General features: G+C 44.3%; 1 protein-coding gene across 1 annotated transcript; it reads left to right on the forward strand.

The window, feature by feature from the left end:
- rfx7a (regulatory factor X7a) lies at positions 1–27,683 on the forward strand. The gene is made up of 10 exons (XM_083691635.1): positions 1–316; positions 8,209–8,242; positions 14,326–14,411; positions 14,960–15,004; positions 15,159–15,281; positions 17,324–17,444; positions 18,587–18,667; positions 18,890–19,097; positions 19,440–19,738; positions 20,178–27,683. Exons 1-10 carry the CDS (start codon positions 183–185, stop codon positions 23,529–23,531), a joined length of 4,485 nt encoding a protein of 1,494 aa, XP_083547761.1. The 5' UTR covers positions 1–182; the 3' UTR covers positions 23,532–27,683.
- Positions 27,684–27,836: the final 153 nt, after the last annotated feature.

Here is a 27,836-nt window from a genome sequence, read left to right on the forward strand (position 1 = left end):
ATAACCGTTTAACCATGTTCGGCCGTCGCCGTTTCTACCCTGGAACTGAGGGGCCAATTTGATCGCACATCGAACGTGTGGGTCCGTAATGCACCATAGAAGGGACAGAACTGCATTCTCGAGGTCCAGGTTGCGGCCTGTTTGTTAAAGATCTCCCTCCTCTCATCCTGAATCCTATCGTGATGGCCGAGGATCAACAACAACCTGGGCAGCTCCAGAAGCTGGGCTCAGGAATAGGCACCTTACCACCCCTGGTTCCGGGACTGCAAGGATCTGAGGCTAGTGCATTGCAGCTCAAAATAAAGAACTCTCTCTGGTAAGGACCATTAGCTAGCTAGCTTTAGCTAAGGAGGAGTTAGCAGCTTCATGTCATTTGCTTCTTGGCTTGCTACTTAGCTGAGCCTCCTCTAACGTTCCACTTCCATAGCAAGCCATTTAATTGCAGCTCATTAGCTAGTACCTCAGCAGCTAGCTTCGCTTCCTCCGCCCCATTTTCTGCAACATAGATATGGCAATGATTTAATCTATGGATTGGAAATAGATATTTTCCTCCATTAAGATGTGAATTATGATTTCTTTTTACATTTTGTGCTACTAAAATATGCTGTGGGACAGCGTGTGTGTCGTGTTTTCTAAGCTTCTCGGGGCGGGCACTGCCACTGCCTCCACGGTGGTGGTGGAGGAGCTTACGTCCTGACTGCTAATGTTAGCTAGCTACTACTACTAGTGCTGTATTTGGCGAGTATTTTCCAAGGTTATGTTCGATATTGAGAGCAAGTTATCTCGAAATGTCAAAACAACGGTTATTGGGTATATGTGCGAGCATGCACGTGTGCCGGGGTGCTCTATCGCCATCAGTCAACTGACTCAAATGTATGGTTGGTAAACAACCCGGGTTTGCAAGGACGGAGCTCTGCCTGTGCATGGTTTCCGAGAACGGGTCGCAGCGCTAGCTTCCTAAACATGTGCACGGTGTTATTTAGCTAGTTTATTTCAGCAAATTGACTGGCGTTTTGTGCTCTTTGCACAGATCGTGTGTATCTGGTGTTGTAGGTCGTGAGAGCAGTTGCACGGTATATGTTCGAATGGAACTCGCCTGCACTCCGGTGAAAACGCTGACACGATTATTTTGAGTACACCCCCCCCCCCCTTCCGCCACCCTTGTTTTTGTTACATGTCTCGACATGCACCTCAATGTAGGCATACATTATAGTGGCTGTACCCAACATTTCTTGATTCCCCTGGTCAGTGGTCACTCAATATTGTTGCACATCTGCCCTCTCGATTCTTACAAAACACTCCAAATGCTACTTTTAATGTACAATGTTTTAATATTTGTAATATTGTCACACGCCATTACAGTGTAGGTCACAAATAAAGTGAATTTCTAGAGTTTTCTAATGCACGACTTTCTTGCACACTGTATCCTTGATGGTGATTTTACATCAACTAAAAAAAGTGTCTTGTTAATGCTATTAGTGTGTTATGTATGCCTATTGTGCAACCTTGGGAACAATATGCTCTCACTGTATGAGATTTGAAATTAATGTTGTGGTGTTGAAATACCATTCTAGAAACAGGTTTTATAGGTTTTCTTTGTTTTGTGGCCCGTATTGCAGAGGCCTGGTTGGTGCTCATTACATTTGACCGGGTGAGTGCAACTAAAGGTTAACCAAGTCTGAGTGATAGATGATACCTATGATCTACATTGGGAGAGCTGGCACATATAAGTGAATGCTATCTCCCATGGAAAAGATCTGTCCTTGGCTTGGTTGTGATGGTGCTGGACAGCCCATTGGAAAGTTAAGATGAACTCTGGATGTTTCAGCGGTAGAGGTTTGATCAGACTACTCTCAATCTAGCCAAGTAACCCCCCATCTATTTATCACACAAATACAAGTTTTGTCTTTTCATTTGGGTATTTGATCCTTTAGGCCTTATTGATGTTATGGGGAAATTGTGATGTTTGAAGTTTTGTCATTTTAAGACATTTTAAGATTTAAGTAAAATCACTATAATTTTCTCCATGGACCAGCAGAGGGGGTTGTCTGAGTAGGCTACATCTGATGTAGTATTAGTCAACATACACTCACTGAACACTTTATTAGGAACACCTTTACACCTTCTCATGGTGGATGTGGTGTAATGGTGTGGGGAATGTTTTCTTGGCACACTTTCGGCCTGTTAATAGCCAGTCAATCATTGCTTGAATGCTACAGCCTATTTGAGTATTGTTGCTGACCATGTGCATGTAATGGCTACTTCCAGCATGATAATGCACCATGTCACAAAGCAAAAGTCGCTTCAAACTGGTTTCATGAACATGACAATGAGTTCAGTGTTCTTCAATGGCCTTCCCAGTCACCGGATCTGAATCCAATAGAACACCTTTGGGATGTGTTAAAACGGGAGATTCACAGCTTGAAGGTGCACCTGAAAAATCTGCAGGAATTGCGTGATGCAATCATGTCATCATGGACCAGAATCTCAAAGGAATGTTTCCAACATCTTGTGGAATCAATGCCACGAAGAATTGAGGCTGTTTTGAGAGCAAAGGGAGGCCCAGTGTTAGTATAGTGTTCCTAATAAAGTGTTCGGTGAGTGTATAGCCTAACTAAGTCAGCTTTTATGTATTCTTTTATATATATATACACCCCCAGAGTTGGTACAGTAAGTATATGCTGTTTGATTGAGGTTTCTGTTCCAGTATGTTGCCAGTGTGTGCCTGTCAAGGTGTTTCTTAACACCAGTTTCACAAGAAGCTATTGTCCTAATGATGCAATATAAGGCTTATAGTTGCAAAATGATGTTATTGACATCAGGCTGTAGTGTAGTAGTAACACAGGTGTAGTGTAGGTGTAGTAACATGTAGCCTTAGTGGCTTGGTACGGATGTCGGGTGGCATGTTGCGGGCTGCCTCTCAGCCTGAAAGGACTTGAGAACAATTGAGCGAAAAAGGAGAACATGGTTATGGTGAGGTGTAATTCTAGTTAACGTTTGTGCCACTCTTCACCTCATTCACCTATCAAATGATGTTCTCAAATTGATGGCGTAAGTTTGAGTATGTTGTATTCTAATAGCCTAATGCATGAGTTGAGTGGGTTTGTCCTCCTTCAGTTTTACAGTACAGTTGTTCCAATCTGGGTGGGCTACTTTGTTGTTCCCTGGTTCTTGATAGGGACATGTTCATGATACTGTATTGCATTAGCTCACCACAATTTATTTGACAGGCTAATAGTTGCCTGCTGTTTTTTGCCAACATACAAGTATTGTGGTAAAACAAATACGAGACTACAAATACCGTATTGTGTCCGTCATTTGAATCGATTCCACCGTGTCTCTGTCTCGTTGTGTGTCTCTCTCGCTCTCTCTCTCTCTCTCTCTCTCGCATGTACAAGGCTGGTGTTGGAGAGACAGTGTTTATCAGAATAGGAGGGGAAATAGGATAGAATAGGAAGGAGGGGATGAAATCCCAACACAATGAGGATGATCATCTTCAAAGAGAATTGAAAATGAGCCTCACCACTGGCAAACATGGGGCTGTTTTCACAAGGGCAGAACCCAAATCCAAGTGTTCGCTGCTACCATCAGGGCCAGAATGTGCTAGTGAGGGTGAGTTTAAATAATAGCATACATTTTTATGTCATCTGTAATGTTTTTTTTATTACTTTTTGTTAACTATCTATATACTGAGAATTATTGTCTGTGTTTATTTTTACACAGTTAAAATGTTTATACACAGATATGATGTTGATGGATAGCCTAGAGGCCTGGTCAGAATCGGTCAATCAAGTGACTGAGTTTGTGTCACAATTCATGTTGTTTTGTCCTCTCTCTGTCCCTTGGTCAAGGAACAATACTGTATGGTATTCACAGAGTAGCATTGGTTTGTCTAGCCTAGTGCTTGGAGCATAACCATTAGCCTGTACAGAGCAGCAGTGTAACAGAGCAAGCGTTGTGGCTTTATTTCTCATAAGTGAAGCATACCACACATTATCATAAGGTCATATCTAGGCTAATTGAAAGGGAACATTTGACTCATCAGAGTGTCAGCTGAATCTGGCAATTATCACTCTAGCTTCCCGCTCTCTGCTTCAAGGACACACTCTGTGTAGTCTGCCTGCCAATGTACGGCATTCTAAAAGAAAACTTGCACACAGTAGGTCTTCTGGACTAGGATTGAATATGGTTCTAGCCTACATATCAGGTTTATTCTACCTTGTTTTATTTATTATCAAACTTGTTTACTGAAGTTTTCCTTAAAAAGTTGGAAGGTCCATGACATTATTTTCTTTGGGAGTGTTTTTATACCAAACTAAAACAAGGTGTGAATTGACTGGGAGAAGGTCTGATGAGCTTTCAGCACCCGATGGCTGTTAGATAGAGCTATACACCGAAATTCACTTAGCTAACTCCCTACTCATTGAGTTTTTCACCAGCCAGGAGACAGTCTGTGTCCTGAAAAAACCTCTGAGTATGCAAAGGGCTGCATTTGAACATTTGACTGTACCAAAATCGGTTTAGATTAGGTGTTCTTCACAATAGGTTATAGCAAATATTTTCTTTAAATAATTTTAAAGAATAAGGAAAGGAAAGGTTCAATGTATTATGGGCTTTGTCGACCTTAGTGATTTTGTGCTTGTTTTTCTCAGTGTTCTTTTCTTGTATATTGTCCATCACAGACCTATTCAGGTGGATAGCACTATTTACAGAAAGCTCTTTGAATTCAGTCACTTTTTACATAGACAAATGTCTCAAAGTGCTTTCAAACAAAACCAATACGACAAAATATAAATACAATACAAACAAGATGAACTAACACCGAACCATAGACCCCTCAAAAAGTAGGCCAACCTAAAAACTCTCCAGAGGGGAGAAAAACATAGGGCACAGTCTCAAGAAAAAAGACTCCTTGGGAGAAAGAAACCTTGAGAGGAACCAGACTCCAAGGCGGAACCCATCCTCCTCTGGCTGAGGAGGAACTGAACAGTAACTCATGTGGAATGTGGTGTCGAGTGGTGCAAGAGTTCAGGGGTCCATAGTGAAGGGCAGCCTCCTGAGTGGGGCCCGTGGGGAATTTTGCAGCCTTTTAAAATTCATAGTGCTGGCACTGTAGACTGTCTACAAGGTTCTGCTCCACCGTCTGTGTTGTGGCTGCTCTGAGGGTATGGTGGGTTACAGTTGAAAGGGTTCATCACTCGAGTGTGGGTTGTGTGTTCGAGGGAGGGGAGAGAGGTCAGCCATGTCTATCTCCCCGTGCCCATCCCCCCTCCTCCCCACGTGGGTCAATCAGAATAGCACAGCTTTGGTGCTCCAGCCGTCCCCAGTGTCCGGCTACCGTCTGCGGTCACTGGGGTTTAGCAGCGGATGGTAGGCAATCCTCTTTTTCTCAAAGGCGGCCATATTGAGGGAGGGAGACAGACAGTGAGCAGCCAGGGCTGTCCCTTCCTGGCAGCTCTGACGGTTGTTTACGTTCTGTAGGAGGAGTGCAGGAGGGGCCAGCTGCCTGGGGCAATGGTGGTGGGTCAGGGTGGGGGGGGGGGGGGGGGGCTGCTCTGCTGCTTTCGGATATCAGGGCTTTTCAAGGGGGAAAAGATACAGGCTGGGTCTGTATTAATGGGAAAAAAAAACATTTGTATTATTTAATTGAATTAAATTACTTTCACAAGCCAGGTCTTATTTGTCTTTTTTAGTGTTATTGACATGTTTTTATGTTTTGACTTGTGTTTCAGCTTTATGCTCTTTCCAACTATGTCTTTCAGAACGTTTTGGAATGATTTTCTTTTAAAAGGCTGCAATATGACATGTTGCATTATAGATACATGATCTGAACTTCTATAGAAGGGTTTCTTTGAATTGAATCTCCACTAGCCTCATCCAGATGCATACAACAGTTAGAAAAATAGTGAGGAACAAGTACCATATGAAGCTGGCTGCTGCTAAGTAAAGACAGCAGAATTAGAACAGACATGCTGAAATGTACTGTACTGTTCCTCAGTGACCTGCTACAGCCGGCCGCGTACAGAGCTGAAAGAGGCAAAGCTCAGAGACAGCCAGGGTGAGTGGGTTCACTCACACCTGAACTCCTCTGCTGCCTGCCAGTCCTGGGGTTCAACAGGACATGAGCTTAGAGTTTCCTCTCAACATCCAGCACAGCGTGGGGATGGTGATCACCCATGCTACTTAAACACACAGGCCTATAACCCCACACACCTCACTCTGAGACACTAGCATTCACGACGGTCATTTATGTATTTTACAAGCAATACATTTGTTACCACCGGCAGTGGGGCTCACAAACAAGCCCCCTGCCTCTCACTGACTCTGGGACTTCCACCCCCCCCCCACCCTGTCACACACACACACACACACAGTGTAATTTATAAATTATTTACAATTATTCTAATTTATAGTGTACATGCCCCATACCCATTTCACAGCCTCTAGCCTCATTGCCACTTAGTCTCACACAGCCTACAAGATGTATTGTTCTTCTGTTCTTTTTTGTAAATTTGTTATATATTTGCTATTGTTTTTTATGTCCCATGCACCAACCTAACCAAGTCAATTTCCTGTATGTGCAAATAAACATGGCCAAATAAAAGAATTCTGATTCTGATTCTGATTAATTAAATCATGACCCAGCCAAGTCAGGTTATAGCATGGCGTAAGAAAGTGATTTTGCTCCGCTAATGAAATACTGCTCAGTTGGGAGGAGTCTGCTCTGTGTGGCCAGAAAGGAGATGTAGTATAGAGTATTATTGCTGCAGAACATTTCAAAGTTGATTGACGTGCTTGTGAGGAGCCTGTGGGGGAATTCTAAACGCTGTATCTTTCCCTTCCCCATCCATCTCCCCACAGCAACAGTGGCTTAATGAGCCTGACTCGTTCTACCTGGCCCAGCCTTAGGCCTGGTTATCAACACTCGAGAAATCCTGGTGTCACCTAGTAACAGTCCATTAAAGCTTACTCTCCCTGTCGCTGCTAATAAAAAGCCACCTGATTCTCACCTTCTCTGTGTCACGTCACCTAGTAACAGTCCTTTAGTCTGACCTGCCCCCCCCCCCCCGCCACGACCTCTGACCTCTGAAGTACTCGCCGACCTGTTAACAGACTAGTAGGTACAGTTCCTCATTGTAATAGCTGATCAAATCTGATCTGGCTGCCTGCTGTGCTGTCATGATGATCTCCCTAGTTGGTCTCTCACTTTGTTTAGCTTTGATTCTCAGTAGAGCATTATCAGAGCCAACTGACTATCAAAAGGTTATCTTGACTAAATAAGTGCCAAGTTACCTACCGACTGGTAGTGTGTTATGTAGTGAGCTGACCTGCTCCTAGCTCCTAAGCTGTGTCATTGAGAGGGCATTTACCTATTTTTATTCATATGGTGCAGTCAAGTTGGATCAAGAGTGTTATGGATCAATCACCTCTTGAAATGCAGTGTACACACCCACACACACACACACACACACAGATAAAGAGTTAACCTTTTCCATCATGTTGTGATTCACACCAACAGTCAGTCCTGTCCTGACGTGACATTTCTGAAGGCTCTAGAGTGGATATTGGGTCAAATCAGGCGGATGTGTGTTGTTATGAGTGGGTGGACTCAGCAAGGGGCCTCCAGAGAGTCTCTGACTGTGAGGGCATTTAGCAGAGTCTCTGAGTTCACTTCCTGTGAGGAACTAGTCTTAACAGGCTGTCTGTGAAACATTGTAACCAACAGTCAGTGAATCCATTTCTCGCGGATTGACATTAACTGGCTGTCTTATTCCAGTATCTGAGACTCCACCGTGTCTTTTTGGCAATAGACACTTTGACTGACCAAGTGTGGGTTGAATGGATAGATTGACTAATAGCATGACATTGCCATGAGGTCAAGTCAGGTCTTACAGAACCTTTATATGGATTAGATACTGGTTCATACTGGATCCCCAAGTCCCCCGTGCAATGACTGTCAAGGACTTGTTGGGGGGCTGGTATTAATAGACATTCAGTGTGATAGGACATTTATGCAGTGTCTGTCTCTCATTTTACACATGACAACCAATATATCCCAGGAACACATGTTATGACCTGGGCGAAGCGGATGGGAGTGTTGTCTCATGCCGCACATTCCACTGATTTATTAATAAATCCGGTTTATGCACAGTGCTCACATTACACCTGCGTCATACTAATTCATGTTATGTCTCCCTTCTTTTACAGCAAATCTGTACAATCAAAAGTGGATAACATTTTGGTGAGTATTACAGCTTGTCTTAAGCCTCGAACGAAGATGCTGTGACGTTTCATTCACAATTCTGATATTTATTTCTCAATGTTGTAGTTTGAAGTTGTTATTAATTATTATTTATTATTATTTTAATTGGAATAATTAATTATAAGAACTTAAATGAATGTTCTCTGAATCTAGGGCTGTAGCTACAGTATTTGCTATCTCACTCCTGCCGGTGTTAAGAGGCTACTAGCCTGTTAGAGGATGTGGCGGGGTGAGCTGAGATGTGCTCTGGAGCATTTGAACAGGTGTTCCCATGTTTTGTTTATTTATACCACACTTGATGTCAGAGCTTAAAGCAGCCGCACGTTATGAAACCGTTTTATGGCGGACTATCAATAAAGAGCTCAACAGTTCTTTTGATTGATTTCACATTTGCACATTATAGCTTGCATCATTTGTTGTTACATGTATATTTGACAGGATTTGGTACGAATGTTATATATGCTAAAAATGTTTTTTTCTTGTTGCCGTGATGTTTTGTTCTGATGAAACTCCTTAATTTTCCTCATGTTGTCATTAGTTGATTTTACGTCTACATGGAAGTTAAGAGAAATCTCTGTGTCTCATATCAGGATCCAGGCCTAAAAAAATTATATGTTGCTGTCAATAGAGACAGCTGCTATGCCAACAGTTGGGTAAGATCCAGTGTGCTGCTTTCCCTAGTTTAGAGGCAGAAGACAGATAAGCATGGGTCAAGGTAACAATAGTTAACAATAGTGTTTACTATTGACAATACAATACTGCAGGCTGGACTTCAGCTTCCTACCACCTCGAGGTAGGTTATGATGATGAGGAGAGAGAGAAAGCCATCCAATGAACCTCACCACTAACACTGTAACCTACTTACACTTACAACTAAACACTTAAGGAGGTCAATGAGTTTTGTTGTCCTGATTGATCTGCTTTGCCTCGTTCTTCCTCATCCCAGGGAGAGGGAAGGGAGGGGCACTCACAGTGGTTGAAGTTCTGTCTCATGTACTTTTAAGTGCACAGTACAGATGTCCCTGGAGGACCCAAGTTTCACACTAACCTCCCTAACCATGGCAGATGCCAGAGTCAGCGAGACATGCATGACCCACACACCCCAAGTCAGCGTTGCAGCACTGGATGTTGCAATCTCACAAGCTACCTTGCGTCAGCTCCACTCATTAAACTTTTATGTCTTCAGCTGTATTCCACAAGGATCTGTTCGCTTGTGGGGTTTTTTCCCGATTCCGGCAGATTTTGTTTTATTTGCCTCTTAAGGATTTCTAGAGGACATGGAAAAGCACTAGCATCTAATATTAGCCTCATTCTGGCTGTCTGTGTTGATTCACAGACTTTGGATGTCTCAACTGCAGCGTTAAGTAAAACACACATCAATAATGGAAGGTGTGTTGATATACTGGATTTGTTTCCAGCCTCCAGACTGTGTCCTATGGAGATGGGAGAATGCTCTCAGGGGAGAAGTGTCAGTTTGAGGGCATTGAGTGGAGTTGTGAGTGGTGTGTAACCCATCTGTGTGTGTGCTGAATCACTGATGATGACCATGCTCCACTAGTAGTAATGTCTCGATAGTAGAACTACTATAAGTGCTTCCAGCAGTTCCTGTAAACTTGCCTCATCTCAACCTCAGAACACGAAAACAGATGGCTTTCTGTATTGTCTTCACTTAGCCTTAGTTAACCATACTAGCCCAAGAGGCTTAACCTGCTAATTGTCATTATTTCTCTCTGTGTCCTCGGGATTTCCTGGAATGAATATCAGTCTCCTCACCAGCCTATCATATTTCCTTTGGTCTCAGTTTAATTTTCCATGTGTCAGACAGGTAATAAAGTCTCAGTCATGCCTACGCACATAGCTACACAAGTTGCCAAATTGTCCTGGACCAAAAAGAGTCAGGGATGCAGTCGGTGTGAGAATACAACCGGTCTATAATAGTTTCTGTGTTGATGTTGTTGGTGCCGAGACCAATATAGGACGTGTGTTTAACCTGGGCCCTGTGAAGACGCGGGTGATGGTAGACTCTGTAGAGACGGACCGATATAGGATGGTCATGGGATTGTTGGATAGACGTCAGGCCCTGCCAAGGTGCTGCCAGTCCCCATGGCAGAGGAGTGATGTCAGTCTGGGCTGCTGTGCGTCAGACTGTAGGTGGCTGAGGCTGAAGGACTGCAGAAGGAACAGGTCCTTCTCCCAAAGCCTGTTCCCCATTTGATTGAGCGTAATTAACGAGCTAATTATCTGAAGGGCAATGGAATGAAAGTAAGCCACAATCTAACTGTACAGCATGGGTTAGGGTTCCATGATTTATGTATATTGACCAAGTTGCGAGTTAGTCAGTATTGGTCTTTGATTGGTTTGTAGGGTATTGGAGTTGAGGAGCAACGCCTCATCCTTGTGTCTACTCTGGAGGGGAGGTGTTGCTGCTGTGTGAAGCAGGGCTGTGTCTGGCAGCAGGATGTGATGTCCTGTGTTAGCAGAGGACCACTGGTTGAGCTGCGCTCCTTTGTCTGATACAGTGTCAGTGTGTGACGTGTGTAACTATGCCCAGCATGGTCTGTTTGCTCTCTTCGATCCCCTGCCTCACCCCAGGGTCCCTCATTCTAAAAAGGACCTTCAAGGAGGCTCCACGACGGCGGAGAGCCATTTTTATTTACCTATCTCACCCCCCCCCCCCCCCCCCCCATTGCTAACACAGCTCAGTGGCTGATAACTTTAGCCATTCGTCAGCTCCCGTTCCCCTAGCAACAAAGAGGCGAATAGAAAAGACGGAGGGGGGTATGCGTCTATTCTTAGAAACCAATTGAAAAGGGTTGGGGAGCTCCTGGGCGAGAGCGTGGTTGGCAGTGTGTACGTACGGACGGACGCACGCACGAAGTGTGAGGTGTGTACAAACGTACGCAGTGTGTGTGTACGCTGCGCTTGGCCGGGCTGGCCGGCCCCTCGGCGCGCAGAGGCCAGTCCTGCCGAATGGGTTAACGTCAGGGGATTTCATCTGAGCTCACAGGCTGCCGGGAACCACACATCCACCAGCCCCGCCGAAGCCTGTCTCTGTGCACTCGTGCCATACCGCCAAGACACGCCTATTTGTGCGCATTTTTCTGCGTGTGTTTGTGTTTACGAGTGTTTGTCCCAGTCTCCTACCCTACTACAGCTCTCAGAGCTCCTCTCCCCCTTGCTTTGTGTAGAGCTCTTTCCATATTGTGGGTGACTGTTTGGACATGATGTGGTGGTGTGCTCTTCTGAAGGTTTTGAGTTTGGGGGCTGTTGAAGATGTGTCTGCATCACTACCATGTTAGTGCTGGTGCCCACTGCAATGGTCTCACACAGCAGACACCATGAAAACAAAAGCTTGTTTACGTGGGCTTAACTGCCCGCTCTGCTAGCCCCCGGATTAGGTATTCCTCGGATTATTGCTACCTCGGATGACTTCCTCTTTGCGGGGGGGGGGGGAGTTGAAATTTCATGGGACTCTTGTCTGTATCCCTCCCAGTTTTGGATGGTGGTGTCCACTAACTGGTATTGAAATGGTGCGCTTCTGTCGTCTAGGCGAACGTAATTATTCATTCATTCACTTTGTTGTTGTTGTCTCATCAGTAACACAGCAGCACTATGGAAAACAAGGTTGTCTCATCATTTGTGTTATGCTATGAGCGTTAATGCAGCGATTTCATTTTATATTCACAATTTGTACTACGCACACTACACAGAGGCACCAGCACCCCTTTAGATCAGCATGCTGTTTTTGTATTTGGGTGCCAAAGCTCTACTACAGCACAGCTCATCAACAGTCCAGAACGTGATGCTGGAGCCCCCCTCCCCTCCCCCATCCCCCTGCAGAGCCCTCCCGCTCAGTGTTGGAGAGTTGTGCCTGGAGCCAAAGACTCTCTCGTCTGCCGCCTTCTACTCCAGCAGAATTTAAATCACTCCTGCCCCGCCCTATCATCTTCCCTATTCCCTTTGAAGAGGCTGCTCTCTGCTTGTAGCTCTGGGCCCAGCCATCCTACACACTGGCGCTGAACTGGCACCCACCATCCTGGGTGGGTGGGTGGGAGGGAGAGAGGGAGGGAGGGGGATGCAGATTGGGCTTTATTTATTTTTCATGCCTGTGTGTGAGCCAATGTGTTTCACAGCTTTGTGCGTGTGCACATGCATGCGGGGGTGTTGGACAGTATGCCAACGTTACTTCCCAGCCTGTGTAACAGAGAGAGAGAGGAGGGGGGTTGCTTTATGTGAAAGAGGGCGTGATCCAGCGCTTGTTTGTTGACAGTCTTAAGTTGTACTACTCTGAGCCCGTGCGTGGCCCTTTGTGGACACTGGTCCTGCTCATGCTCCTGCTGCAGCTCTGGTGCTGCCCAGGTGGAGGTCAAGCTGGCCAGCCTCATGGCGTAGCACAGCCCCAAAGCCCCTCAGCCCACGACATCTGTGAGACCCAACACTGCACGCACAAACCAGACCCCTCCTCTACCCCCCCGCCCCCAAAATCCTGCAAACGTAAACACCAGATTTATCTCATCCCCTCCCCGTGCTCATGTTGTTGTGGGGATTTTTGTTGGGCATGATGTCCAAAGTCACTCAGAGAAATGGCTCCTAAATACTGAAACCTTCCCACTGCTAAGTTGATTAATTGTTGATTTGTTGTCAAACATGTCATTATCTTGTATTGGCCATATCCCCCACGGCTTTTGTGCGACACCCCAGTCGTCTGCTTTCACACGGTAAAGGTTGCCTCTAGCATTAACCTGGCACCCTTCTAAATAATGTCTTAACACAAATACAAGGTAATGAACTTTAAAATGCTTCATTTTTGTCACCCCCAATGGCTGTCTGATGCTAGGTTGCCAGGTATCAGTGCTTGTTAATGTCACAACAAGACTGACCCACAGACAGTAGCTGCTGCAACCATGGCTACTGCAGGATTCTATCACTTCCTATCTATACTGCTGTCCCTTCAAGGTCCCCTGCTGGAGCCCTCACCAACCGACCTCATAGCATGAGTACACACACACACACACGCACTCCGCCTCCCTCTCCCTGAATGGAAACATTGTTTTATCTCATTAAGAGATTTCCTCATGGGTTTTGTTATTGCGGCAGGGATGAGGACACCCTGTGCTGATCTGTTCACCCAGTAGTATTTAACACTCACAGTGCACTGCACACACTCAGAGGAAGTGTTCCACACTGTCAGTCAGAAACCCAGGAGGTTGTCGGATAGTTTGAATGGTTGTGTTGACACACGGTGCCACCTTGATCTAGTGTGGAGGGATCCTGGATGCTTCCTAATGCTACATACAAAACTGCTCCAAGATCAAGGGTTATATCCAGGGCAGTGTCCCTGCCAGACCTTTCGCTTTTGTAATCTCTCCTTTACATCCTTAATCTCATTAACAAGATCATCCATGTTTTTGTTGTCTTGTGACTGACCAGTGTGGGGGGGGGGGGGTAGATTGACCTTGACCATTGCCTCATCTTTGAGTGAATACTTTTTACCACTTGAAACATGTTGTTGCTGTTTCCTTGTTGGTTTCTTGTCATTGTGAGATTATTCTAGTTTTCTATGGCCTTAATTATTGTCATTTTCAGTCATATAGGCTAGATTTTTATGTTTGTTTAATTTTCATATGTAGGGAAGTGTACTTTTGTCGTGACAGATTCGGATCCCTGGCTTGCACAGTCCTACTACAAAAGTACAACAGTCTTTTTTGACAAAGACACTTTATTTCTCATGTTACTAGAACAGAAACAGAGGGAGCGTCTGACCTTACTCAGAGGAGACAAGAACGGAGCATTTAAACAGGAGACTGCTCTGTATTATTCATGCTATTCATACTGTAGTATAAACCAACCTGTCAGCGTCTCTGGAAAGAGTCTAGATGGATTATGAAATTGAGAAAAACAAAATGAAGCTTTTTCCCCTCTTTTATGAATTGGTCTAGGTTTGATGTGAGAGGGATGTTAGTGAATAATTGTACAAAATGTTTGCCAAAAGTATCCTATTCATTATTGAATGTCTCGATTGTCTTCTCTAATGTCTTCTGTCTCATGCTTTTCTTTTACAGCAAGATGTGGAGAAGTTTACAGACATTGAAAAACTCTACCTCTACCTTAAGTTGCCTTCTGGTCCCAGCAATGGTGGTGACAAAAGGTAATTATTCTTTCATTTCATTGGACATTTTTATTGACATTTAGTATTTTGTTTCCAGTTCAATTTCACTTTAAATGAATCCCTCTCATCATCCACTAGCTTAGTAGCATGTATACAGTTCTACTCAAAGCTAGCATCTATATATCCCCAAGTCTACTATTTAACTCTTCTTCAGTTTTATAAATGATGGTCCTATTGATTTGATATTGTGAATTGATGTATTTCATCTGAGCGTGTGTGTTCTGGTTGAAAGACTTTTGTTTACCCTTCTTCACCTCTTCATACTTTTCTTTTGCAAATATTGTGTAGAGTTATGTAATTTGTCTTGTCTTTTCTCTAGATTTGACCTAAATGTCGCACAAACATACACGCTCTCTCATATACTGTACACACACACTGCTGATTGATGTTGACAATATTATACCTTGATTAAGAAATTCGATGATCAATTCTTATTGCGATACATGGCAACGTGTTTCTACTTGTTCTCTAATCCTCATCACCTCCACCACCTCAACCCCCCCAATACTCCACACGATGCCCATCAGGACTGAGCATCAGAGAGAGGCTGCTAGTCCTGGAGCACTCTCATGGTACATAACCTAAACTCTCTCACTTAAAACACAGAGACATAGGGGAAATGTGTGTTGCTTGTGATTGAACAAGGGGGGGGAAGCTTTGAGTCAGTGCCATTTCTCATCTGTTACTACTGTCAGTAACCTTGTCTTTCCTCCTGCTGTCACTCAGTGATCAGAGCTCCATGTCATCAAGCCGCACCCAGCAGATGCACGCGTTCAACTGGATCCGCAATCACCTAGAGGAACACCCAGAGACCTCTCTCCCAAAGCAGGAGGTCTATGACGAGTACAAGTAGGTGTCTCCCAGTTGGACTAGGGGATGAGGAAACCTGATGGGAGTTAGGGTTAGGTCTCAGGTGTTCTCTGTCTGAAGAGCATTTCATTAAATGATGTTGTTTTCCAAAAGGGCATTGGCACCCATTTAGAAAAGTATTGAGGGCACTGTGTTCTGTTTGAGTGTTAAGAATATCTAAAATGTTACATTCCACACCAGGCAGAAATAGATTTATTTTTATCTGAGATGTTCTGAATTTAATACACTTGGACCTTTTTGTCTTCTTCAAATATTTTTCACCTGAACATGCCATTTATTGTATGATATGACAAATTTACTTAATATTGAGGATTAAGAACCACATACACTCACCGGACACTTTATTAGTTCAACTGCTCAACTGTTCAACTGCTCGGTAACGCAAATATCTAATCAGCCAATCACATGGCAGCAACTCAATGCATTTAGGCATGTAGACATGGTCAAGACGACCTGCTGAAGTTCAAACCGAGCATCAGAATGGGGAAGAAAGGTTATTTAAGTGACTTTGAACGTGGCATGGTTGTTGGTGCCAGACGGGCTGGTCTGAGTATTTCAGAAACTGCTGATCTACTGGGATTTTCACGCACAACCATCTCTAGGGTTTACAGAGAATGGTCCGAAAAAGAGAAAATATCCAGTGAGCGGCAGTTGTCTGGGCGAAAATGCTTTGTTGATGCCAGAGGTCAGCGGAGAATGGCCAGACTGGTTCGAGATGATAGAATGGCAACAGTAACTCAAATAACCACTCATTACAACCAAGGTATGCAGAAGACCATCTCTGCACGCACAACACGTCGAACCTTGAAGCAGATGGGCTACAGCAGCAGAAGACCACACCGGGTGCCACTCCTGTCAGCTAAGAACAGGAAACTGAGGCTACAATTCGCACAGGCTCACCAAAATTGGACAATAGAAGATTGGAAAAACGTTGCCTGGTCTAATGAGTCTCGATTTCTGCTGCGACATTCAGATGGTAGGGTCAGGATTTTGACGTAAGCAACATGAAACTATGGATCCATCCTGCCTTGTGTCAACGGTTCAGGCTAGTGGTGGTGGTGTAATGGTGTGGGGGATATTTTCTTGGCACACTTTGGGCCCCTTAATACCAATTGAGCATTGTTTAAATGCCACAGCCTACCTGAGTATTGTTGCTGACCATGTCCATTCCTTTATGACCACAGTGTACCCATCTTCTGATGGCTACTTCCAGCAGGATAACGCGCCATGGCACAGAGCTCAAATCATCTCAAACTGGTTTCTTGAACATGACAATAAGTTCACTGTACTTCAATGGCCTCCACAGTCACCAGATCTCAATCAAATAGAGCACCTTTGGGATGTGGTGGAACGGGAGATTCGCTTCATGGATGTGCAGCCGACAAATCTGCATCAACTGCGTGATGCTATATCATGTCAATATGGAACAAAATCTCTGAGGAATGTTTCCAGCACCTTGTTGAATCTATGCCACAAAGAATTGAGGCAGTTCTGAAGGCAAAAGGCGGTCCAACCCAGTACTAGCAAGGTGTACCTAATAAAGTGGCCGGTGAGTGTATGTTAATCAGAGAGCCGAGTTGCCCAACAAATACACTAATCCTACACCATAGCTCAATGCCAACAACAAAGTATCTATCTACATATTTATGTTATATTCAAGTTACTGCCAGCCAAAGCATCAATATAAATAGATGCGGAGGGCTTGGGAAAAGTTGTGCACCATGTGTTTGTAACACTAGAACGGAAAGTCTGAGACAGTCATTGAAATGCGATGTTACTGTTATGTAACACACAATTTGGACTCTGAATTCATGGCAAATGAAGTGGTATTGGTTCTTTGAAAATATATTCCCTCTTTGTTAAATATTACTTCAAATTTGTTTGTTTGGTTTGACTGAAATTTCCAATGTTCAAGTGAACTTTGTTTCCCTTGCCTGTCCAACTAATGTTAATTGTGTCTGTTTCTGTGTGTCTGTGTGAATATGTGTGTCTGTACGTCCGTCTGTCTGTCTGTGTTTCAGGAGCTATTGTGACAATCTCAATTACCACCCACTGAGTGCAGCGGACTTTGGAAAGATCATGAAAAATGTCTTTCCAAACATGAAGGCACGTCGACTTGGCATGAGAGGCAAATCAAAATATCCTTCACTGGAATTGTTTGTAACAATCTGGCCTCTCTGGACTCTGGTCACAGAACATCTGTTGTCGCAGTTCATGGAGCCTCTAAATATAGAACTGAAATTAAATCAAATAAAGCGGCTCTCTGCAGAGAGTAGTGGACTAGGACAGAGCCACTTTGGGAAATCACAATGTTCTTGACCTTCAGGAAACATTTCTGAATCTCAGTTGTCTTTTCCATGAGATCACAAGTTGCTCTAGACTTGGCAAAGCCATAGTCTCCAATGAGATTACTGTGAGTGAAGTTGGTATAGTGAGAAGTTGAGGTCATTTTATTTTGTTGAGGTGGGGTGTGAAAAAAAGAAGATTATATAAAATGCTTGCATGCATACACATTTTATTTTTGTTTTGAATGCCTTGGTGCCTTTCTGAAATAGACTTGTTTGTATATGCCGGTTGCAATAGCAACTGAAACTCTATATGAGCCTCGAAGTAAGATCAGACCAACTCTGAACATCTCAGGCTCTGACTTATGTAACTATCTATCTCTCTCTTTTGAAAGAGTATAATTCAAGTTGGAGTATACACACGTTTCTATTTTACACCTCTTCAAAAGTGCTTGTGCTCTAATAGGATTAGTCTATTGAAATCCATTTGTATTTGACGTTTGATGTGTGAGAGAGAAGCTGAGTCACTCATGGCTTTACCAGAACTCTTGAGTAGCTCTTTGCTTGGTTGCGTGAGACACCTCCCTCTTAAGTGTCTGGAAGTGTTCTGTGAGGGACACCTGCTGTCACCCTCTCACACACCAGCATCTGATAAAAGGCTAGCTCTCACCACACATCCATAGCGCCTTATTTTGGGCTGTGGAGTTGGTCACAGCACGAAAGGTTGGAGGGGAAAGACGAGGGTCAGTGTGAGTGTGAGAGGCCTGAGGGGCTGAGGGATTAGTCCAGGAGTGAGTGATGCTGGGTTGTCTCAGTGTCTGGTGAGAAGGCTCTCTCTCAGATCTCTGACTGACAGCTGACCCTCTGCCCTTAGACACTCCTGGCCTGCTCCGTTCAGGCAAACAAACCAGTATTACATTGCAGCACCATCCATGTTATTAAATCCCCCCCACATGTTTGACTGTTGAGTGTTTTTTACCTTAACCCCTACTCACGTACTGCTATAGCGGCCTGAGGAAGAAGGCCTTTGTCCATATGCCATCGTTACCCAACCTGGAGTTACATAAGACAGGGGACGGGGTAAGTTGTCTCACACCTCTCTCTCAGCCCCCCCACAACAGGTCTTCATGAAGCTGTTATACACACACATGAGAAAGGTTAGCCATTCTAACCTAACTTCTTTTCAGTGTAAAAGTAATGTAAAGTGTGAAGTGAGTACTTCATTTTGGAGCGTTGAATTTAATGTTTTCTAGAAGATGAGGTTGGAAGGTGACACCTGTATGCCCATGTGTTGTGTAACAGTGTGAGGTTCTGGAGCCCGTGGGCCAGCTGTCTAGCGTGGAGGAGGAGGTGCGGTCTGCAGCCTGCGGCCTGGTGTGTGAGTGGGCCCAGAAGGTGCTGAGTCGCCAGTTTGATGCTGTGGAGGACCTGGCTCGCTTCCTGCTCAACAGTCACTACATTGGCACCAAGTCTGTGTCAGCCCTCACTGTTATGACTGGTACGCCAACAGGTGAGACTGACCTGTGTGTGTGAATAGCAACCAAAGCCATATATTCATCTTTATTTATGACTCCCATGGTCACATCCTGTACATTGGTTGTCCTCTCATTGCCTCACGTTGTGTGATATAGACTGTGAAAGGCCTCCATCTGGTGGCAACTGCCACTCATTCATCCCACTCATTTATTGACTCTCATGCAAGAACTGTTCTTGATCATTGTTCTACCAAAGCGCATTGATATACTCTACCACCTCACATCCAATCCCTACAAGCCATGGAGTGTGAATATCCACATGTATAGCCAGATCCTTATGTATTAACCCAAGTGTTTGTCTCCATGTTCCTTGCTAGGAGTTAAGACACCATTGCCAACCTCCGCATTCGTCCCCACGGCCGACGCCCACTCCTTTCAGCCCCAGGTGAAGACCCTGCCCTCTCCCTCCATCGACGCCAAGCAGCAGCTCCAGCGTAAGATCCAGAAGAAGCAACAGGAGCAGAAGCTGCACTCTCCCCTCCCAGGAGAGGCCCAGGTCAGGAGGGCTGACGGTGGTACTCCTGGGGCTGGTTCCCTCCACTGTGGGAGCCCTGCCCTGCTCTCCCCCCAGCCCACCATTGGCATCATGGTAGCTGCAGTCTCCAGCCCCATCACGGTGAGAAGGGTTATATGTACAGTTTATTAAACAAGTGAATACAATACAATAGTAACTAGGGCCGGGTACTGAAGTTCGGTTCTTTAAGGGTATCAACCGTATCACGTCGATACCAAGTTGAGCCGCCAACTCACATTTTTTGACTGTCTGAAGATTCAAAATGATAGCTCAAAGAGGAACACGTTTTTCAGTATGAAACTCATATCATCATCCACATTACGCTGGAGTCTTATAGTTCTGATTGTAAATTTTAAATTAAGGAGCGTAGACATAAACGAGGGAGAACTGGTACCGGATTTCCAACGATACCCAGCCCTAATAGTATATAACTATTATACTAGTTTATAACTACATAGTAATGCATACAGTGTATGTGTGACCATCATTCTTAAGTAATGCATGATTTGACCTTCAGTCATGTTTTTCTGTGTCTATGCAGGTTCAGAGGAGCAGGCAGCTGATGTCCCCTAGTCCTGTGGGAACAGGGGAGGGCAAAGTCATGCCTGTGAACTTCCAGGTGGTGCAGTCAGTGAAACCCAAGACCCCTATCCCAGCCAGCCCTGTGGGGGACCGGTCAGCCCGGCACCGCTATGCCCAGATTCTGCCTAAACCCTCCGCCACCAGTGCTATCACCCTGCGCTCACCACCCACCCTGCTGATCACCAACAGCCCCATCAAGGCTGTGATGCCCAACCCCCACGTTAGCTCTGTCAACGTGGTGAAGATATCCCTGGCACCCAACAGCAGCACTACTACCACCCTCACCAGCACCACCTTACGGCCTGCCTCTGCCGGCATGGGCAGCATGGGGTCCCCAGAGGAGAGCAGGCCCAGCCCACAGGCACGGAGTGGCTCTGCAGCGCCCATCCTGTCCCCTATAGCCAGGTCAGGCAGGGCCACCACCACCCCTACCATCGATGTCAAGATGGAGGCTGAAGCCATAAGTGAGAACAGCCTGGCCCTGGGTGCTAGCAGGCTCACTGTGACTCAGGAAGCTGCAGGGGGGCAGAGGGCTGGAGGGGCTGTACCTAGAGCTGCTAGTGTGCCCACGCTTTACACTAGAGGCTCCCTGGGACTGGAGGCTATGCCTGGAACTAAGTGCAATGGAAAGTCCCCCTCAATTACCAACACTGTGGCAGCTACAGCTGGTAGCAATAATGACACCAATAATGAAAGCACTTTGTATTTGACAGTCTCCAATCAGAATGCCAGCACCATTTTGTCACCTGATGCCACTTCACCCAAGGAAGGTTTCCTGGCCTCTAAAAGCCCCAGGAAGCGCCCAGGCCTCGGCCCCGAGTCTTATCCCTCGCCGGTCAAGAGGGTGTTCATTTCCCAGCAGCCTGTGGGGGGGCATGACAGTTCTAGGCATGGGATTGGTGCCGCTGTGAAGAAACTCCCCAGGTCAGGAACCCCAGTCAGACCTGAAAGTGCACCAGCCACAGCCATTGGCAAAGTTACTGTGAAACTGAACTCTTTTGTCCCAACTCGGATCCTAGCACTCTCCGATTCCCCCATCAGAAACAGTGGCTTCCAGACTATTGTCAAACCACAGAGCTCCGTGCAGAGAAAAAGCACTCCGACCGCCATGGATACTAGTGTTCCAGCCGGCCAAGCACTAATGCAACAACAGCAGCAGCAACAGCAACAGCAGCAACAGCAACAGCAACAGCAGCAACAGCAACAGCAACAACAGCAACAACAACAACAACAACAACAACAACAGCAGCAGCAACAGCAGCAGCAACAACACATCACAGCTAACATGCAAGCCATTCCCAACAGTGCTAACTTACTGGAGCAATCTGCCGTGAATGACCTGAGGAACACCATGTGGGCCGGGGGGCAGCTGGAGGTGAATCAGCAGCAGGCCTATGTCCAACAGATGACAGTAGACCACAAGCAGGCATCCACACCAGTCATGGAGCCCCTGCCCATGATGGGCCAGGCCCCAGGCTCCAGCCAGCTCTCCCTACAGAATGACATGGACTACTTCCCCTTCAACGATGACGACATGACCCAGGACAGCATCGTGGAGGAGCTGGTGCAGATGGAGGAGCAGATGAAGCTGAACAGCAGTCTGGCCTTCGGAGTGTGTGCAGATGTGACGTTACAAGGCCAGCAGTCTGTGATGCAGGGCAACATGATGTCCTCCAACCAGACTGTGACCCCTTACTTCCACTCCACACACAACAGCACCACTCCCATCCACACTCCAACCCCTACCCCCACTCCCACCCCCACTCCCACCTCTGAGATGATGGGGGGAGGCCAGGGCGTGACCAGGGAAAGTCCCTGCTCCCGCATCGGCCCCACCACCCCCGTGGACAGCGCCCTGAGCAGCAGTCGTCTCACCCCCATTGGCACCCCACACTCCAACTGCAGTGGCAGCGTCCCACCCAGCCCTGTCGAGTGCAGGAACCCCTTTGCATTCACGCCCATTAACTCCAGCATCACTGGCTACCATGACGGCAGCATCGTCTCCAGCAGCCCCGTGAAGCCCATGCAGAGGCCTATGGCCACTCACCCAGACAAAGCCAAACTGGAGTGGATGAACAACGGTTACAACACCAGTGGGGCCAACTCCAACAATGGCATCAGCATCCTCCCAAGCTATCAGGACCTGGTTGACGACCACTTCCGTAAGCCTCACGCCTTCGCCATCCCTGGGCAGTCCTACCAGACTCAGACCAGACACCATGATGGACACTTTGGCCGTCTGACGCCAATCTCTCCTGTACAACAGCAGGTGGCCAACATGGCCAACCTGGCTAAGCAGGAGGGCTTCGCTGTTCCCGCCCCTCTGGACAACAAAGCCACCAGCACCTCCACCACCTCCTCCACCTTCCGCTGCCGCAGTGTGAGCCCCGCTGTGCGTCAGCGAAACCTGAGTGGAAACACGTCCCACCCCAACATCCCCCGAACAGTCGTGTCCCCCTTCAACTCGCCCCTGACCCACGAGATGCTCAACATCTTCGCCAACAACCACCAGGACTTGAGTGTCAGTAGCATGGCTCAGAGGAGCCAATCTGTGCCGCTCAACGTGATGATGCAGACTGAGGTGCTGCCCATGCAGGGCCAGAGCAACAGCAAAAAGATCACCAACGTGCTCCTGAGCAAGATGGACGGGGACGGGGATGACGCAGTGCGCGGCCTGGGCATCAACAACCTGCCCTCCAACTACACCGCCCGCATGAACCTCACCCAGATCCTGGAGACCACCCCCAGCTTCCCCAGCAGTGCCAACCACCAGGCTCTGATGAACTCCAACACATACGAGTTCCAGAAGCCCGGTTACCTCATGAAGAACGCCAGGAACGAACAGCTGATTCTCTCTGCAGGTGACAGCCAATCACAATCAGCTCCTGCAGAGCAGCAGCTACAGCAGCAGCAGCACCAACAGCAGCAGAGCCAGTCCATGTTGTTGGCGCAGAACCCTCAGCAGCAGCAGTTGGATTTCAGTACAACTGTTAAAGACCTCTTGGCGGACGACAGCCTTACTTCTGGCAACCAGCTTGTGGGCCACGTGTCAGAACTCAACGCCGTGGCGTCAGATTTCCCTGGCGAAATCCGATTGACCTCTGAGCTTTCCAGTAGCATCAACGATCTGAACACTTTGGACCCAAACCTTTTGTTTGACCCCAATCAGCAGCAGGGACAATATGAAGACTCTACGCAGGAGGAACTGATGAATGACCCGCTTTTCCAACAGATTTGCAGCGAGACTGCAAATTCCAATGGATTTGATTGGCTGGAAAGCAAAGACCAGCCCACAGTTGGGTTAATGGGTTAAAATGGGCTTTGTTTATACATATTGTTTTGTCAAACAGTTTTTTGTAATTATTCATGTTGACATTGTATAGCACACTGAAACACTCTGGGCACAATGACATTTGTCCAGTCCAAGTGCCAGGCTGAACAGAAATTATCACTCTCACAAGTATGCTGTTTTTCTATCACAGCTCATCGCTGGTGCTGTCTCATTCATTTCTCCCCCCTCAGTCATCAAAGGATACTACAGTAATTCAAGAGCATTTAAATCAAAATAACAGCAGAACAAGTATTTTGTACATTTCTAGGAGACCACACAGAGGATATTAAGAGAGAAATCTCTTTTAAGGTGACCAAACATCTATATCCGTTGACTGCATTATTTTTATCGTTGTTTTCATTTTCAGTTTCATTCAGAAGCTGCCGACTGTATAGAAATGCTTTGCAAAAAATAGACAATGATTCGACTGTTTTTCCCTCTGCAAATTATTCAATTCCCTCAGAGGAAGACCTGATGATATAGGAAATAGGAAAGACATTGTCAGACAAATAATTTGAAACTGCTTTAGACATAGACTGTCAGGATGTATGCTTACCCACTATACTCCTATCCTTTGTACCCTGTACATCTCAATGAAGAAGTGCTATGTACATGCAGTATGACATTGATGGGGCATTTGCAGTAGCATACACTGGTACTATTGTTAATCTCATTGCCGTTTACCATTTGAAAGCTGCAAGTGCAGGTGCTTCCGGAGGCTGAGTTGAAGACTAGTACTGTATACAAAAATCTATGGTCAATCTTTAACTTTGCGTCATAATCCGTGAATGATGATGAATCATTTGTCTACTCATGACAAGCATACTATTTCCTGAATGACATTTAGGCAAACAATTCTTCCATTCTGTCAGAATTAAGATTTGACGACTAGGAAACTTGTTGTGGTGATATTGAGAATTTAAGAGGTTTATAAAACTCAAATTAACTTTGTTCAAGGAAAAGGCAGCTGATTGAAAAATTAGTATGACCAGTTGAGAATATGACTACAAGTTTAAGATACATAATTAACGGATAATTTACAAGATTATGTATACTATTTGTATACTTAGAGTCATATACAAATATCAGTTTTTCTGATTCAGGAACTTAATGCAAACTTTGACATTTAGATTTGAAATTGACTGATGTACTGTGGCTTCTTCTACAGTATTTAAACATTTCCTCACAATGTATTTCCCAGTAGTTGATGCACTTTTAGTACAGTGAATCTGTGACAGCAAGTGGCTAAGGAGCAACAAAGATGAGACTGAATATTGTCATTTTTCAGGCTTTCTTCACAAAAAAATACTTTGTCGTTGTTGATACTCCTTGTTTAGCTCCCCCATTCCCTAGTTTTAAACAGTTTTTGTTTCCCCTAAAAGCAATCATTAAGGGACCTGCAATGGGACTACTTGCACCTTTGTATCTGGAGAACTATGGTAAAGGAAATGGATATTAAGCTGCTCAAATGAAAGTTAACTATTTACATCTTGTATTTAACAAATATAGAATACAGAAGATGACCTTTCTCACCTTTATTGAGCTTTATGAGACATGTTTGGGGCATTGGTGGAGGAAAAAATGATTTTTATATAGGTTACAGTATGTGACTTGAAGGTGTATATCTTTATGATTTTGAACAGAAAGATTTAGAGTGAAGGAATATATAAATAGGAATTTAACCTTATGACACCCCTATACCAAAGTGTATTGACTGAATAATATGTCCCAATTCAGTCATATACATATCTATTTGCGAAGATAAGAAAATATTTTAACCCTGGCTCTGATTTTACCATTGTTTTTAAACTATGCATTTTTACTCAAATCTGCTGCTACTCTCAAAGTAAGCTGCTGCAGGTTAATGTACGTTAATATAGTTTTCTCCCCTCCTGTTTTCAATTTATTTTCCTTCCTGTATAATGCATAGTACAATACATGCAGATTAAAATGTGATTTTTAACTAGGTCAAATAATCTAATTTGGATAATATTGGGTTTGCCAAATGGTGCTACATCTTTAGTATTTTATCCAAAGTTAAAAAATATGAAATCTGACATTTCATAGTTCTTAATATTAGACTGTACTAAAGTGCATTACATACTGCCATACATTTTAAAATGGTTTAGTTGGCTACAGTATTTCAATATCATCAATCTATTCTAGATTAATAACAATAGTCCTATTTAATAACAATGTTACAGAAATATATACATGTTTTGCTTTTATTCCCCTTTTAATAATGTTTTCATACATTCAACAATGCATTGTGTTTTTACATTGGAGGGACATGTTTAACCAGGAGAAAACAATAATAATTCAGTGGTAACGTACGGGTCATTGATTGCAGGTGAAAAAGCAAAGTTAAGTGAATAACAATGTAGGAATAAGGCTTGCAGCCCATTGAGGAAAGTTTTGGATTCCAAAAAGGTGCTTCTATATGCTTGAATCCTGTGGCTGTTATGGGATTTTAGCCTTCTGAGCCTTATGTCCATACCAAAGAGAAACAGGTAAAATAGTGATATAGGAAATATTCAATAGGATATTAGAAGAACCCACAAATTCTCAATCACTCTCACAAGTCAGATTTCCTTTCTGTCTGACAGTAGTCGAAATGACCTTTGCTTGTATGGCCATATGGAATCTTCCTTTTTTTTACGGTGGGACGATTTAAATCAATATGAGGAATTGTTTAAACTGGCAACTTCTTTGTAGCACTGGAAAATATGCTGAAAACCACACTACTGGTCTGGTTTATGAAACCAATGTAGCAGGACAATATTGGGGCTTATTCTGTTGACTGTTCTTCTCATTTTGAAGCCCCAGTTTGTAAATATGAAAGCTCGATAGAAAGAACTTTAAGACACTGTATTGTTATTAGATAAACTGATTCTGTGCACCCTCACAAAATCCTATATAGGTGACTTTGGATCAGGAGCCAGCTCAACTGTGCTTGTGTGTTTGGCCACCGGCGCCCTTTCTTGTACAGATAATGCTGTGTTTTGTTTTTTTTCCTTAGCTTGATGTTTGCTTTTTGTTTGCTTCCTGAGATTTATAGTGGTCTGCTTTTGCAGAGGAGACGTGTACTTTGAGTGAGAAAATAGCATGGTATTTTAAAAAGTATTATGATATATTACCATGTTTCATATCTTTCTCTGACAGATTTTTTTTTGTCCAGAACATTGCAGTGGACACTGGGATTTCATGGTTAAATTTTCAGCAAGCTTTGAAGGTTCATCTTATTGCACTAAACTTTTCATGAACCAAGGCTTTGGCACCTCTTATAGGACAAATGCATTGATTGAAGCCCACAAAATATTTTTTTAAAGAGCCTAAAAAAGTTGAAATAAGATAAGAAGAGTTTAGAGAAGTGTCAATCAGAAATATGACAGTCAATTGTCTTGTGTAAATTAATCTCAATGAGATAAGGTTTTTAATTAATTCTCATACATGAGAATATGAAACACAATTTAATGAAAAATCTAAAACAGATAAATGTTATCAAAGGAACCCTTCACTATGACAAAAGATGATCTTATGTGTGCATGTGTGTTGAATTCTATTGTACAGAGTATTAAACCACTTTGCTGTAATTGAGGACTGGTCCCGTCAACCAGAAAGGTATAGCTATTCACATAACAAGTTACTTGCATTGTTTGATGTTTACTAATTCAGATGAATATTTGTTCTGTACGTTCAGTTTTTGAATCTGTTCTGTTTATTTTGATGTTTTTACTTTTTTATGTATCTCTGTGAAGAAAAGTTGTAATTTTATTTTTATTTCTGAGAAAAGGCATTTAAATAAGAAATTGAAAAAAGGCACTGATGTTTGTACTTAAATGAAGACACAATCCTGTCTCTTCTTCTTTAAGTGCACAGGAGCAGATAGTCCTGTGTTGTACCTTTCACTGACCTGGTAGAAACTCCCTTTAACCCTCTTCTTCATCTAGACCTGTAGAAATATCCTCTGCCGTGTTGTTCTTGTTGTCTAGTGTACAGCAGACCGTACAGTAATTTGATAATGTTGCTATAGCATTTCAGCAAAGTTTCTTCTTTCTTTTTTAAACTGAAAGTGCTCACTGATGTTGAGATTTTTTTAAGTGGTTTTAAAAACCAATAAACTTTTTTTTAAGTACCTCACCTCTTAGTTTCTATCTCTTTTTTTTCACATCTGCTTTGTCATTCACTTCATCCCCAGAGTTGATGAGTCAAAGAACTATTCATTTACTTGATTGATAATTCTACACTGGGTACTCCCAATTTAGCTTATTACATTTCAGTATGCAG

This window comes from Argentina silus (assembly GCF_951799395.1).
Source record: "Argentina silus genome assembly, chromosome: 19".
NCBI classification, from domain to species: Eukaryota; Metazoa; Chordata; class Actinopteri; order Argentiniformes; family Argentinidae; genus Argentina; species Argentina silus.